This window comes from Cherax quadricarinatus, chromosome 75 (assembly GCF_038502225.1).
Source record: "Cherax quadricarinatus isolate ZL_2023a chromosome 75, ASM3850222v1, whole genome shotgun sequence".
Taxonomy (NCBI): Eukaryota; Metazoa; Arthropoda; class Malacostraca; order Decapoda; family Parastacidae; genus Cherax; species Cherax quadricarinatus.
In genome coordinates, this window is record NC_091366.1 from 16991675 (window position 1) to 17008410 (window position 16736).

Here is a 16736-nt window from a genome sequence, read left to right on the forward strand (position 1 = left end):
TCAATAATCGAAGATGTGGAGAAGTTACTGTTAGTGTGGATCAATGATAAACAATTAGCGGGAGATAGTGTTGTGGAGTCGATCATTTGCGAAAAGGCGAGGCAGTTGCATGCGGATCTCGTAAAGAAAATGCTTGCAACGAGTACTGCTGTTAGTGAATTTAAGGCCAGAAAGGCTGATTCAACAGATTCAAGAAGCGTAGTGATATACACAATGTTGTAAGGCATGGTGAGGCTGCAAGTTCTGACAAACGTGCAGCTGAAGAATTCGTGCATGAATTCAAGGATCACGTAGAGGATGAAGGTTTCCTCTCCCAACAAGTGTTAAATTGTGATGAAACAGGACTCTTATGGAAGAAAATGTCAAAGAGGACCTACATCACGCAGGAGGAAAAGGCACTGCGAGGACACAAGCCTATAAAGGATAGGCTAACTCTTTTATGTGGTAATGCTAGTGGGGATTTCAAAGTGAAGCCTTTACTGGTGTATCACTCTGAAAATCCCAGAGTGTGTGTTGTGGAAAGCAAATAATAAGGCATGGGTCACAAGGCAAATTTTCATTGACTGGGTCCATGAAGTGTTTGGCCCGAGAATGAAAAAATACCTCCAGGAAAATAAATTGCCACTCAGTTGCCTCCTGGTACTGGACAATGCTCCTGCTCATCCTTCAAACTTGGTAGGCCAATTGTCTGTGGAGTTAAGTTTTATAACAGTGAAGTTCTTGCTTGCTTCCTAACACCGCTCCTCTCATCCAGCCCATGGACCAGCAGGTCATTTCTAACTTCAAAAACCTCTACACGAAAGCAATGTTTCAAAGGTACTTTGAAGTGACCTCGGACACTGACTTGTCCCTAAGAGCATTCTGGAGGAATCACTTCAATATCCTCCACTGCATAAGCCTTATAGGTAAGGCTTGGACCTTAAGGTCCAAGTCGGACCGGTTTCTTTTTCCTACATGCGGATTATTTGTGTATTATTCCAGTCACGATATTGCGCCTTTTTATTCTTTAGTAAAGCCTGGGGTGGCATAAATATAACAATATCCATTGCATAGTTACATTGTTCCTGTTGTCTGTAGATTCTAGAGTTTGATGAGTACTAGTGTGGCATTACCACATAAAAATCGACACCATGCCTAACCCTTCTAGGATAGGGTAGGTGCCTGAGCCCGAGCTTTTAGCTCATGAGACTGTCATTCCCATTTGCCCCCTTGGGGCGGGGATGACAGACCAGAGAGGCCTAGCTTGTGGCTAGGCCTGGGGACAGTTGGTCCCAAAGATGAGGAGGTACTTGTGCCTCCTCCCATGGGAGACTTAGGTCTCAGACAGTCCCTAAAGAGGGAGCCATGGCCGGGCCACCACTTGGAAAAGGCCTGGGCAGGGAGAATACCGGCGAATCTTTAATAATAATACCAAATAAAAATTTACTCTCCATTACAAAATTTATTCTCATTAACTCTTGTATAAATAATTTTTCGACATGTATGGTGTAAGTCATCATATCAAAGATAATGTGGTATCTACAGGTGCATTAGAGTGTGTGCGACCATTCACAGTTGTACATGACCGCTGCATAATGGTGGAGTCAAAGACAACGGGCAACTGGGGAGATATGAAGAAATTCTGCCAGCAACAAGGTGGTAAGATGGTCAAGGTGGACACTGACAACTTCATGTATCACCTGGTCAGGTTCCTCCATGATAATGGTAAGATCTTCACCTGAAGGTTCCAACTCTTCTTTAAGAGTATCATGATATATTTTGCTTAGGAATATATTGATACACGTTGATAGTGTGGAATCTTTATAGATAACATCATTCTCCCTCACATAATCAGCTGCAAAATTTCGAAAATGCATTATAGTGTCGAAAACTGCATTAGTCTGTCGTCAGTGACATATTGACTTATGATAATTCATTTTTAACAGGTTTAAATGTGAAGAATTATTGGGTAGGTGGATCTGATGAGGGTAGCGAGGGAGTGTTTTTCTGGGACGATGGTACCCGAGTCAAGATGGGAACACCGTTTTGGGGTGACGGTACTGGAGACCAAATCCAGGAACCTGATGGAGGCGCCACCCAGAACTGTATAATAATGTACAAAGATGATCACTATTTTTTCTTCGACCTTCCTTGCCATGACAGTCATGGAGTTATTTGTGAGCGAATGTAATAGATTTTGAGTAAAGCCTACCAGTTACATTTCGAGTTGGGTCCGCCTGTTTCCCCTAGAAACAAGGTTTTTAAGTAACGACTACGTTAGCGCATAACATTAAGCATGTCTGTTGTCTCTGAAGTAATGACTACGTTATCACTTAACATTAAGCATGTCTGTTGTCTCTGAAGTAATGACTACGTTATCACATAACATTAAGCATGTCTGTTGTCTCTGAAGTAATGACTACGTTATCACTTAACATTAAGCATGTCTGTTGTCTCTGAAGTAATGACTACGTTATCACATAACATTAAGCATGTCTGTTGTCTCTGAAGTAATGACTACGTTATCACATAACATTAAGCATGTCTGTTGTCTCTGAAGTAATGACTACGTTATCACTTAACATTAAGCATGTCTGTTGTCTCTGAAGTAATGACTACGTTATCACATAACATTAAGCATGTCTGTTGTCTCTGAAGTAATGACTACGTTATCACATAACATTAAGCATGTCTGTTGTCTCTGAAGTAATGACTACGTTATCACATAACATCAAGCATGTCTGTTGTCTCTGAAGTAATGACTACGTTATCACATAACATTAAGCATGTCTGTTGTCTCTGAAGTAATGACTACGTTATCACATAACATTAAGCATGTCTGTTGTCTCTGAAGTAATGACTACGTTATCACTTAACATTAAGCATGTCTGTTGTCTCTGAAGTAATGACTACGTTATCACATAACATTAAGCATGTCTGTTGTCTCTGAAGTTACACCAGCACATTTCTTTTAGAGTAAGACCTTAATAATTGGAAATTATGATTACTGAAGACGAAGAAAGACGAAGTGTATAAGTGGATATAAAGAAGGTGTGGAAAAATAAATTTGCTTGCATGAATCTCATTAGATACATGCAAGTAGGAATTTTAGGACACCCTGGTTGTCTTCAAGAGAGAGCTGGACGGATACCTAAAGACGGTGCAGGATCAGCAGGGCTGTGGTTCGTACGTTGAATTGTGTGCGGCCAGCAGTAACAGCCTCGTTGATCAGGCCCTGATCCACAGGGAGGCCTGGTCGTGGACCGGGCCGCGGGGACATTGATTCCCGGAATGCCCTCCAGGTAGCTTCCAGGTAGCCCTTCGATACCTACTACAATCTATCTCTCCACAAATCACTCTGGACCTATATTAATTTCAAATGAAATGTACATCACCAGGAATTCTGGTAAAACATTAATATAAATATATGGACTGTATATTAAATTTAAAAAATGAATACATATACATTGAAGGAGAATCTATAATAAAATAATTCACCAATTTGTCTGGAGATTACTTGGTGTATCATACACAAACCCCTGCCTAAATTATGAAGAAAATACTGGCTAGAATTTCAACGTAAATAGACATCGACTTAGCTGGGGTTACCGGACTGTCCTGTCCACTCGCCTAATGCTCACTTTATGCAGGACTGCAAATCCATCAATTTCTGCTCTTATTTGGGAGGTTTCAATCACAATTTAACCTCCAGAGCGACGAAATTTATGCACATTTCACTCGCGTGCCTTCAGCCCAGTTCAAAACAATGGCGACTCCCCTCCAGCGACGCTCACCCATTTTGCTGGTTTTTTATTTATTTGCAAATTAATTTTTATTACCTACAATATATTCCATCAATTTACATACAAAATACACTATTTTTGGAAAATATACAATATTTTCTACAGAAGGTTTTGAAGATATCATTCCAAGAAAGAACCCGCCATAATGGACTCAAATTAGACAAGTTTAGATTCTGAAAGGATATAGGAAAGTATTGGTTTGGGAATAGGGTAGTTGAGGAGTGGATCAGTGATTGAAGCTAAAACCTTGGGTAGTTTCAAGTTTAGGTTGGACAAATACATGAGTGAGAGGGGTTGGATTTGAGTGGGACTTGCATATGAGTGAATAGAATTATCAAAACGTATTGCCTGGGTAGCACTGAAAATTGGTATTACAACCCAGGAGTCCAAATGGCCTGTTATCCTGGATGTAAAGGGAGCAAAATAAGCACAGCAGAATAACTTTTGACTTATATTATCCTTCACCAATTTAGAACAAAAGTATGTACACTATATACACTATGTACAGTGATAGGTATTAGTGCACTCCACGGTAAGCAAGGCAGAATAGAAGCCACTAGAGAGCAGACCGTGCTTCAACCAGCTCTAGAATGGGAATGACAAGGGCAGACAGGAGAGTGGTAGCCACATAACCTCTGCGATTGCCAAAAACCATCTTCTCATTGGCTGGAACCTGGGTGCTGGTCGAACGACGGGGCCCCATCGTTAACCCTTAGTTCCCTGGTTCGCTGGTTGGGGGAGATTGCCTGTAAATGAGGGTGTGTTCATGCGCCGAATATAGGTTACGTACTCTTTGCATGCCACAATTGGGTTGGGCAAATCTTCCGTTAGTGGGATGGATTGTGAAGGACCTGCCTAGTATGGGCCAGTAGGCCTGCAGCAGTGCTCCTCCTTTCTTATGTTCTTATATTTACCAAGTAACACATCTTCATAAGTTTAGTTATAACCTCTATTAAGCAGTGAATAAAGTAATTGAATTATGTTAAATAATCACTCTTATTTCATACATTATTTCAAATATTAATACGTATTTTATTATTTACAAAATATTTCTGATCATTAATCAATAAATAAATATTAAGAATAAAATACAAAAAAATAACTACACACCAGAAAGTTAAGACAAGTGCCAGGTGCCAGAATGATGAAGACAAGTGCCAGGTACCAGAAAGATGAAGACAAGTGCCAGAATGATGAAGACAAGGGCCAGGTGCCAGAATGATGAAGACAAGTGCCAGGTACCAGAAAGATGAAGACAAGTGCCAGGTACCAGAAAGATGAAGACAAGTGCCAGAATGATGAAGACAAGGGCCAGGTGCCAGAATGATGAAGACAAGTGCCAGGTGCCAGAAAGATGAAGACAAGTGCCAGGTACCAGAAAGATGAAGACAAGTGCCAGAATGATGAAGACAAGTGCCAGGTACCAGAAAGATGAAGACAAGTGCCAGAATGATGAAGACAAGGGCCAGGTGCCAGAATGATGAAGACAAGTGCCAGGTACCAGAAAGATGAAGACAAGTGCCAGAATGATGAAGACAAAGGCCAGGTGCCAGAATGATGAAGACAAGTGCCAGGTACCAGAAAGATGAAGACAAGTGCCAGGTACCAGAAAGATGAAGACAAGTGCCAGAATGATGAAGACAAGTGCCAGGTACCAGAAAGATGAAGACAAGTGCCAGAATGATGAAGACAAGGGCCAGGTGCCAGAATGATGAAGACAAGTGCCAGGTACCAGAAAGATGAAGACAAGTGCCAGAATGATGAAGACAAGGGCCAGGTGCCAGAATGATGAAGACAAGTGCCAGGTGCCAGAATGATGAAGACAAGTGCCAGGTGCCAGAATGAAGACAAGTGCCAGGTGCCAGAATGATGAAGACAAGTGCCAGAATGATGAAGACAAGGGCCAGGTGCCAGAATGATGAAGACAAGTGCCAGGTGCCAGAATGATGAAGACAAGTGCCAGGTGCCAGAATGATGAAGACAAGGGCCAGGTGCCAGAATGATGAAGACAAGGGCCAGGTGCCAGAATGATGAAGACAAGTGCCAGGTGCCAGAATGATGAAGACAAGTGCCAGGTGCCAGAATGATGAAGACAAGTGCCAGGTGCCAGAATGATGAAGACAAGTGCCAGGTGCCAGAATGATGAAGACAAGTGCCAGGTGCCAGAATGAAGACAAGTGCCAGGTGCCAGAATGATGAAGACAAGTGCCAGGTGCCAGAATGATGAAGACAAGTGCCAGGTGCCAGAATGATAGACAAGATATTAAAACAGTAGTCAGGCTTCATATCGTATCATTATACAAGATTTTAATATCCAAGGTGGGAAACACAGAGCGTGTTTCCTTACACCTGTTGTCCCGTTCACCTAGCAAGCAAGTAGGAATCCGGGTGTTAGTCAAGTAGATACCTGGGTGTTAGTCAAGTAGATACCTGCGTGTTAGTCAAGTAGGTACCTGAGTGTTAGTCAAGTAGGTACCTGGGTGTTAGTCAAGTAGGTACCTGGGTGTTAGTCAAGTAGGTACCTGTGTGTTAGTCAAGTAGGTACATGGGTGTTAGCCAAGTAGGCACCTGGGTGTTAGTCAAGTAGGTACCTGGGTGTTAGTCAAGTAGGTACCTGGGTGTTAGTCAAGTAGGTACCTGGGTGTTAGCCAAGTAGGTACCTGGGTGTTAGCCAAGTAGGTACCTGGGTGCTAGTCAAGTAGATACCTGGGTGTTAGTCAAGTAGGTACCTGGGTGTTAGTCAAGTAGGTACCTGGGTGTTAGCCAAGTAGGTACCTGGGTGTTAGCCAAGTAGGTACCTCGGATGTTAGCCAAGTAGGTACCTGGGTGTTAGTCAAGTATGTACCTGGGTGTTAGTCAAGTAGGCACCTGGGAGTTAGTGAAGGTAGGTACCTGAGTGTTGGTGAAGGTAGGTACCTGAGTGTTGGTGAAGGTAGGTACCTGAGTGTTGGTGAAGGTAGGTACCTGAGTGTTGGTGAAGGTAGGTACCTGAGTGTTGGTGAAGGTAGGTACCTGAGTGTTGGTGAAGGTAGGTACATGGGTGTTAGCCAAGTAGGCACCTGGGTGTTAGTCAAGTAGGTACCTGGGTGTTAGTCAAGTAGGTACCTGGGTGTTAGTCAAGTAGGTACCTGGGTGTTAGCCAAGTAGGTACCTGGGTGTTAGCCAAGTAGGTACCTGGGTGCTAGTCAAGTAGATACCTGGGTGTTAGTCAAGTAGGTACCTGGGTGTTAGTCAAGTAGGTACCTGGGTGTTAGCCAAGTAGGTACCTGGGTGTTAGCCAAGTAGGTACCTCGGATGTTAGCCAAGTAGGTACCTGGGTGTTAGTCAAGTATGTACCTGGGTGTTAGTCAAGTAGGCACCTGGGAGTTAGTCAAGTAGGTACCTGGGTGTTAGTCAGGTAGGTACATGGGTGTTAGCCAAGTAGGTACCTGGGTGTTAGCCAAGTAGGTACCTGGGTGCTAGCCAAGTAGGTACCGGGGTGTTAGCCAAGTAGGTACCTCGGATGTTAGCCAAGTATGTACCTGGGTGTTAGTCAAGTAGGTACCTGGGAGTTAGTCAGGTAGGTACCTGAGTGTTAGTCAGGTAGGTACATGGGTGTTAGTCAAGTAGGTACCTGGGTGTTAGCCAAGTAGGTACCTGGGTGTTAGTCAAGTAGGTACCTGTGTGTTAGTCAGGTACATGGGTTTTAGCCAAGTAGGCACCTGGGTGTTAGTCAAGTAAGTATCTAGATGTTAGTCAAGTAGGTACCTGGGTGTTAGTCAAGTAGGTGCGTGGGTGTTAGTCAAGTAGGTACCTGGGTGTTAGTCAAGTAGGTACCTGTGTGTTAGTCAAGTAGGTGCCTGGGTGTTAGTCAAGTAGGTACTTGTATGTTAGTCAAGTAGGTACCTGGGTGTTAGTCAAGTAGGTACCTGAGTGTTAGTCAAGTAGGTACCTGGGTGTTAGTCAAGTAGGTACCTGTGTGTTAGTCAAGTAGGTGCCTGGGTGTTAGTCAAGTGGGTACTTGTATGTTAGTCAAGTAGGTACCTGGGTGTTAGTCAAGTAGGTACCCGAGTGTTAGTCAAGTAGGTACCTGGGTGTTAGTCAAGTAGGTACTTGGGTGTTAGTCAAGTAGGTACCTGGGTGTTAGTCAAGTAGGTACCTGGGTGTCAGGTGACTGAAGTGGGTGGCATCCTGGGGGACAAGATTGAGGAACCACAATGGAAATAAGACAGACAGTCCTCGTTGACACACGGACTTTCTTGGGTTATCAGGGTTGGCTAACCCTCCGAGTTTAAAAACCCGAACAAAATCATATCTTAATCTTATCTTAAAATATTTGGCATCTGTCAGAACGAAAATTTTCATCGTAATTAGGAAACGGGGTATAGCAACAAGGGCAAAACCCTCCTAATTTCCAGAGACTGGCCAGATACCCCTCAGGTAACATCCGTGAGGTTGGTTGCGAGCAGCGAAGATGTTGCATGAGGTTGGTTGCGAGCAGCGAAGATGTTGCATGAGGTTGGTTGCGAGCAGCGAAGATGTTGCATGAGGTTGGTTGCGAGCAGCGAAGATGTTGCATGAGGTTGACTGCAAGCAGCGAAGATGTTGCATGAGGTTGATGTTGCATGAGGTTGGTTGCAGCAGCGAAGATGTTGCATGAGGTTGGCAAGCAGCGAAGATTGCAAGCAGCGAAGATGTTGCATGAGGTTGATTGCAAGCAGCGAAGATGTTGCATGAGGTTGATTGCAAGCAGCGAAGATGTTGCATGAGGTTGGTTGCGAGCAGCGAAGATGTTGCATGAGGTTGATTGCAAGCAGCGAAGATGTTGCATGAGGTTGATTGCAAGCAGCGAAGATGTTGCATGAGGTTGATTGCAAGCAGCGAAGATGTTGCATGAGGTTGATTGCAAGCAGCGAAGATGTTGCATGAGGTTGATTGCAAGCAGCGAAGATGTTGCATGAGGTTGATTGCAAGCAGCGAAGATGTTGCATGAGGTTGATATCAAGCAGCAAGTTTGACTCAAGTCAGCGTAAAGCTGCATCAGCATACATCTGCAACCAAATGGATGGCGTCATCTCATGTTATGACCAACATAAATAATGCAGAATATTGCATAAGTTTGTAATAATAAACGGTGTAAAACCGACAAGTTGAAGACTGAGACACTTATGCAATATATGGGAATCTTTATTGACGAAACCTTTCGTCACACAGTGACTTCATCAGTCCAATATAAATGGGAAAGGTGTAAGGAGAGGAGGAGTTTGGGGCAATCAGTCCCTCAGCTGAGAGACTGATTACCTCAAACTCCTCCTCTTCTTACCCCTCACTACTTTGCATTGGACTGATGAAGCCACTGTGTGGCGAAACGTTTCGTCAATAAATATTCCCATGTGTTGCTTAAGTGTCTCAGTCTTTAAATTTGTAATGCAGATAATATAATATTAAATCAAGAGCAGTATTCACATGTCATTATATGGACACTAACATTCAAATTTCTTCAAACCTATAAAAGAGATTAAAGAAATCAATATCCTAAAATACACAAGCACGTGAAGTTTGAAGCCGCTCAGGATCTGCATTATCAAGTTAGCGTTGGAAGGTAGAAGCTAATCGAACGTGACATCCCTTGAAAACATCCCTTGAAACGCAGCTGTTCAGTTTTCTAAGTATCTTCCATGATAAAATGCAAATTAGGATCTACTCAAGACATAATCAATTTAATGTTTTCTCTAAGTAAGAGTGGCAAGAGTTTAAGTATGTAAGTAATTAGGTAAGCTTCAGGTACTATTTTTGTCATAGGTTTCTTGGTTACATTGTGATTATTGGCACATAAAACTATATTATGTAGATCTGAACTAGGATAACACAAAATAGTCAACCACTGTGGTTTATTTCTGTCCAGGAGAGATATTCTCCACCACAATAAGACTTACATAACCTAAAATCAAGGAGGAAAATATACGAGTACTAAAATCAAGGAGGAAAATACATGAGTACTAAAATCAAGGAGGAAAATATACGAGTACTAAAATCAAGGAGGAAAATATACGAGTACTAAAATCAAGGAGGAAAACATACGAGTACTAAAATCAAGGAGGAAAATATACGAGTACTAAAATCGAGGAGGAAAATATACGAGTACTAAAATCAAGGAGGAAAATATACGAGTACTAAAATCAAGGAGGAAAATATACGAGTACTAAAATCAAGGAGGAAAATATACGAGTACTAAAATCAAGGAGGAAAATATACGAGTACTAAAATCAAGGAGGAAAATATACGAGTACTAAAATCAAGGAGGAAAATATACGAGTACTAAAATCAAGGAGGAAAATACATGAGTACTAAAATCAAGGAGGAAAATATACGAGTACTAAAATCAAGGAGGAAAATATACGAGTACTAAAATCAAGAAGGAAAATACTTGAGTACTAAGAGTTTAACTCTGACCAGAAGATGACTTCCTCAGTTACTGCACACAAGCAAACATAACTGACACCTACTCAATGTAGAGCCAAAAGAAATATCATCCATTTCATTAGATGAATCAACAGTTAAAGACATAACATTCACAGTTGTTTTAGTATAATATTAGCACCAATCCGCTAGGGGTCGTATATCACCGGTGGAATGAGAGACATTTAGGTTCCTGGAAGGAGAGGAGAAGTCCACTTCTTTCGTAATTAAAGCCTCTCACCAGCATCAAAGCAAAGTAAACAATAAATAATTCTTTACCAATTTGAGATAAAGAAATGGCTAAATAGCATCTAGTCACTCCACTAAAAAAAAATCAACCTTTGAAGTAGAATACATGTATGCTGAAATTTTGAAGCTGACTAGAAATTGCTTTTTCTGCTATTCCCTGAAAAGTTATCCGAGACTGGCTTATGTAACATGAGAAATGGCACGAGATCGGATCTTGAGACAGATTACACTACTAAGGCACCGCCCACATATATCATGTGTTCCTCGACCGGGTCTACAGGTTACGTGAGTGAGAAAAACTGAGAATAAGAAGCAGTCGAAGACAGGGAGGAGCACCAGTAAACACAACCGGGACTCCAGGGAGACACTGCGCTCAGCCAAGCTGGGGGGACATCAAGCTCCGACCCCAGTAGTCCCTTAAACATGACTCACGATATCGTAATGATACGATTGCAAACAAACCATACCACGGGCGGGGTTAGAACTTGCGATATTAAAGACTCTCTTATCGCGGGTTCTAACCCCGCCCGGGGTATGGTTAGTCCCTTAAACCCCAACCCTCCCTCTTCTCAAATACAATAACTCAAAACATATCATACTCTGTTCTACCCCACACTCCCAACCTACAACCTCAACCAGTGCAGGATCCTTTCTCACACCCCATGCTCTGATCCCAACCTGCATCCTTCCTTTATTTCCCACCCTACTCATCTAACCTATGCCCACAGTCCTACCACTTTCCAGTGCAAGATTCATCCCCAGAACCAGCCCTTATCATCGCTCCATCCCCCACCCCTCCTTATACCCACTCCTCCCCTGACACATGGGCAACAACCAAGAGAAGAAGATCTTGAAAAGCTGTACACAATAACCCTTAGGAAACTAAATGTGTAGCTCACTTATGCAGAGAGGATAACAAATAAGAGTGATGAATAGAAAAAGAAAATAGTGGAGGCATCCCCAGACATTGTAGCAATAACAGAGACTAAGCTCACAGAAGTGATAACAGATGCAGCCTTGCCAGGAGGATATCAAATAATGAGAAGGGAGAGAGTGAGCAGACAAGATGGAAGAGCAGTAATGCAACCTCAGACACAGGATGTCATATATATATTTTACATATATTGTTTTATTTTTCATATAATTTTATATTGCTGATGCTTTCAGTAATAGCTAAATGAAAATTTGATGCTTTATATTATTATTTGACTTATATATTTAGCTTATGTATGTAGGTAGGATGTAACATCCTTCATTGTGCTCATTAGAGGAGAGTTTTGCTTGGCTGCTAATGCTGCTAACTACCTGCTTGCATGTTTCGCAGTTCGTGCCAGGCTCAAGCTGGTACGAGTACCTGAGTCACCTAATGTTGGATCTGCAGGTCACCTTGCTTCCTTTCTCTCTCTCTCTCTCTCTCTCTCTCTCTCTCTCTCTCTCTCTCTCTCTCTCTCTCGCTGTTGTTCTTAGAGGAAACATCTCCTTTCTCTGTTCTGTCATCTCGTGTTAGACTCTGTGGTAGAGTATGTCTGCATTGGTGAGCCAGGACATACTTCTTGTAACTCTGTGCAACTCTGTTCACAAAGCATTATTTAGACTTCGTGATATTTGACGTTATCAGACGTCTTGTGTCGTAAGACGCTCTCTATATCTCTGATCCTGAGTTTAGATCTCGACTTACAGTTGTTTCAGCATCTACGCACTGTTTAGTCGGTAATTTGGAATTGCTAAACTCAGTTTCAGTAATAAGGGAGTTTAGCAAATTCAGGGAAGATTTGCTAATGGTCCCTGGTTAGGGTCGTTTTTGGTCTCCTTGATTCCTTGCCTGACGCTGTGCTATTCACTGGTGATTGGAGCATTACTGCCGTTTTGCGAATGTATCGTTATAGTGTTCAAGTAAGCTGTTTGATCACCTCGATGGTCCAGAAGTTAGCTTATTTAGGGACGTGTTGTCTGTCACACTCGAGTCAATCTGAGCAAATATCGAGCATTTACACTTACACAATATTACTCTTGTGTAAGTGTAAGAACGTACCAGACGGTACTTATGAGGAGTACAGTATCTTATCAAATGTCCCCATAGCATATAATTATGTGTACAAAATAATTATGATATATAGGTATACCAGGTTATACTACAAGAATTGTGTAAGAGATTATCTCCTTAATTATTCAAACGACATTAACTGTAATTATTACCACCTAGACACCTTTGTTATTAAAGATCTCAACTTTCATTTGGTTGGTTTTTATTCATCCATTTGTAATCCAAAAAGAGCTATTGAGAAGCCACATAATTTATGGGATAATTGGAATATAATATACTCTAACAAACTGTTATGAAACCATAAACAGGCTAGATGCTAGAGGAGGATCAATAAGCTGACCCTCTAGTATTCTCTCTAGAGATATTTTCTCTCAATAGATGTCGCATTTTGTAACAAGCAGCATTACTGATTAAGAACCAGTGGACTTTTCAGGATATGAATGACATAAATAGAGACGGGGGCGTTGAATGAGTACATAATAGGGACACTCAGAACTGAGAACCAATGGCGGTGATAGCAGTTATATACAACCCCCCATTAAACAGCAGGAGACCCAGACAGGAATATGAAAACAACGGATGATGGTGGACACGATACCAGAGGTAACTTGAAGAGCCCAAAACTGCTGATCATGGAAGACTTCAGCCATTAGGGAATAGACAGGAGGCGGCAATAGAAAATTTCATGTAACAGGGGCACAAGTAGGGAGAGAGAGGATAACAAACCAGGAAGGCTGGATCTTATGTTCATCCTAAGTGACTTAAGAAGGGGACATCAGATATGAAAGGCTCCGTGATGCTAGCCACCATACAGTGCTGAGGTCTGAATGTCCTGTGTAAATGAATGAGTACAGTAATACAGAATATGAAGGAAGGAACTTCGAAAGAGGTCTCTGTAATGTTCTAAATGAAACTAGCTGGGAAGAAATCCTAAATAACTCGGATAATAATAATAATAATAATAATAATAATAATAATATATTATCTTTATTTCTACAAGTACATGTATAAGGTACACAATCCTAGCTGACATCAATGACATACTTCTATATAGTAAGCCCTTTGTCATGCAGAGCATTTCGGGCAAATTAGGTCAGTTTTGTCCCAGGATGCGACCCACACCAGTCCACTAACACCCAGGTACCCATTTTACTGATGGGTGAACATAGACAACCAGTATAAGGAAACACGTCCGATGCTTCTACCCTTGCCAGGAATCGAACCCGGACACTCACTGTGTGAAGGGGGAGATTTTGCCACCAGGCCACGGGCTACACAAACCTTAGCCTAGAAAAAAATTAACTCTATGGCACTTGAGGTCTGCTCAAGGCACATTCCATTAAAAAAAAGAAAGAGAAGGTGTAAACCCAAAAAGAGAGAGACGCTCCATACACAGACGAAGGCGAAGAATCACAGCTGCTGAGAGGGGCCAATATGTCTGAAATGTGAAGGGAGGCACTGGTCAGAGAAATAACAAATATCGAACTTAAGCTTTAGGAATCTTACAGGAGACAAGAATCTCATGAAGAACTTAAAGCTGTAAAGGAAATTGAAAGAAACCCAAAATACTTCTTCTCTTATGCCAAATCTAAGACGAAATCATCATCCAGTATTGAACCCTGCTTAGACAAGATGGGACCTATACAGATGACAGTAAAGAAATGAGATACTAAAGTCCCAATATGACTCAGTGTTCAGTGAGCCGTTAATCAGATTAAGGGTGAACAATCTAACTGAAATTTGTATGACCGAGACTCAAAATTTGGTCATTTCAAAAATCTTCGATATTTTCCTAATGCCATAAGATTTCGAAATGGCAATTAATGACATGCCCATGCTCTCTGCCCCAGGCTCAGGCTAGTGGACTCTGTGTTCATCAAGGACTGAATGAAGCCTCTGTCACGTGCATTCAGCATTCTATGGAGAGGAAGCATGGACACAGGGGTCATCCCACACTCACTAAAAAGGTTGCAGTAAAGCATTTCCAAAGAACTACAGACCGATAGCACTAACGTCCCATATAAAACTCTTTGAAATCATGTCCCAGCTACTGGACCACTATGACAAGGTCCTGGATGCTTTAGAGGATAAACAAAATACGGATGTAGTATACACAGACTTTGCGAAAGCCTTCGACAAGTGCGACCATGGTGTAATAACGCACACAATGCGCGATAAAGGAATAAGAGGAATTGATAGATAGATCCACAACTTCCTAACAAACAGAACACAAATCCTGAGGTGGCTACAGTGATAAGCTCTGTTCCACAAGGCACAGTACTTGCTCCAATCCAGTTCCTCATCCTCATATCTGACATAGACAGAGATGTCTTTTGTGGATGACACCCGAATTGCCATGACAATGTCTTCCATTGAAGACACCACAAGACTTCAAACGGACATCAACCAAATCTTTCAATGGGCCGCAGAAAACAATATGATGTGCAATGAAGAGAAAATTCAGCTACTCAGGTATGGAAAACTTTGGGAAGTTAAAACTGTATCAGGGTATAAAATAAATTCAAACCACACAATAAAGAGAAAAACTAGTGTTAAGGATCTGGGAGTGATAATGTCAGAGGATCTCGCCTTCAAAGACCACAACAAAGATAAGATGGATAATGAGAACCTTCAAAACTAGGGACGCCAAACCCACGATGATTCTCTTCAAATCGCTTGTTTTCTCTAAGCTGGAATACTGCTGTACGCTAACTGTTCCCTTCAAGAAATTACTGTGAACAGTTTAAGTCCCTTGATTTGTATTCCCTGGAACGCAGACGAGAGAGATACATGATAATATACACTTGGAAAATTCTAGAGGGATTAATACCAAACCTGCACACGAAAATCACTCCCTACAAAAGCAAAAGACTCGGCAGGAGATGCAACATTCCCCCGATGAAAAGCAGGGGAGCCACATGTACACTAAGAGACAACACAATAAGTGTCCGGGGCCCAAGACTGCTCAACTGTCTTCCAGCATACATAAGGGGGAGTACCAATAGACCCCTGACTGTCTTCAAGAAGGCCATACAGCAGGGATGTGCTGCCAGCAGTAACAACATGGTTAATTAGACCCCGATCTACGACGAGGCCTGGTCTCAGACCGGGCTGCTTGGGCGTTGACCCCCTAAACCCACTCCAGGTATACCCCAGGTATTCGGCCGGGTATATCTGTGCTGCTCGTAAAGCCTTAGTTGGGGATCAGTGAAGTGAAATGTGCAAGGTAGAGGACTCGAGTACCCAGTAATGAGCGACAGCATTGAATTCTGGTGATGTGATAACGCCAGCACAAAGGTTGCCTATAAAATGTTCTGGGCATAGATGGTTACAAGTTATGAGGTGTTAGCGTTGAGCTATTTATTGTAAGGGAGACCATGACACAGGGGCTTGTGAACAACAACGGCACCTTTAATAAAGATTATAACGAGACTGATGGGGAACCCACTTTTTGCAAATGCCTCTGGTTAATGACTCTCAAGGTTTTTTTTTTTTAAGGCAGGGGCGTCTAGCTTATTGTGTACCATAGTAGTGAAAAGGATGGCGAGTGTTGCATTATATTTGTAGAAAGAACGTAGCAGAATTGTCCTGAGTCTCTCATATATGTATATGTGCTAGCAGATGGTGATGTGAGGATTAAAAGTAATTTTATTATGGAAGAATTATTATATTTTTGTGTTAGATCATTGCCAGCCTTAGCTTTTGTGGGAGAGGACATGAACTGCCTTGTTCGTACGAAGAATGTTAACCCAAGAGGAGTGGGGTGTGGAGAAATTATTTTCTCCAAAATCCCAGGTGATGGGTTGAGAACTTTCTCTTGGGGAGGTACATAACTCTGGCAGTACTGCAGCCTATGTAAACAGTTTTAAGTTGAAGCAAGATTATATGGACTTCAACATCCCTGTCGAGAAGGCAGCGCCGATATTTCCCTCCCAGAGAGGGAGGGATCACCCCCTGCATCTTTTTGTACCAACAGATCTAATTAGAACATTCCATAACGTCTACTCGTCTCCACACATGGTTCTGAGTGTGCAGAATCTCATGATATTAAAGATTCATGGCTCTGAGGAAACATTATAGGGTCAGAATGAACAGAATTTACGTTCAAACATCTTGCCAGCGCGTTGAGTGTACCCTTAACAGCTGCTGGTTCTCATTATCTGTGGAAAATATTACCGTTATTTGCTATGTAGTCCTGGGAGAGAGAAAGAGAGAGAGAGAGA

General features: G+C 42.1%; 1 protein-coding gene across 1 annotated transcript in view; it reads left to right on the top strand.

Annotated features, from left to right (window-relative positions):
- LOC138854935 (tetranectin-like) overlaps window positions 1-3495 on the top strand; it is a 42229-nt gene extending 38734 nt beyond the window's left edge. Inside the window, exons 4-5 of the mRNA XM_070101071.1 lie at window positions 1525-1704; window positions 1926-3495. Of these exons, the coding sequence (XP_069957172.1) occupies window positions 1525-1704; window positions 1926-2170 (425 nt within the window). The 3' untranslated portion in view covers window positions 2171-3495. The remainder of the gene's footprint in view (window positions 1-1524; window positions 1705-1925) is intronic.
- The last annotated feature ends 13241 nt before the right edge of the window (window positions 3496-16736 follow it).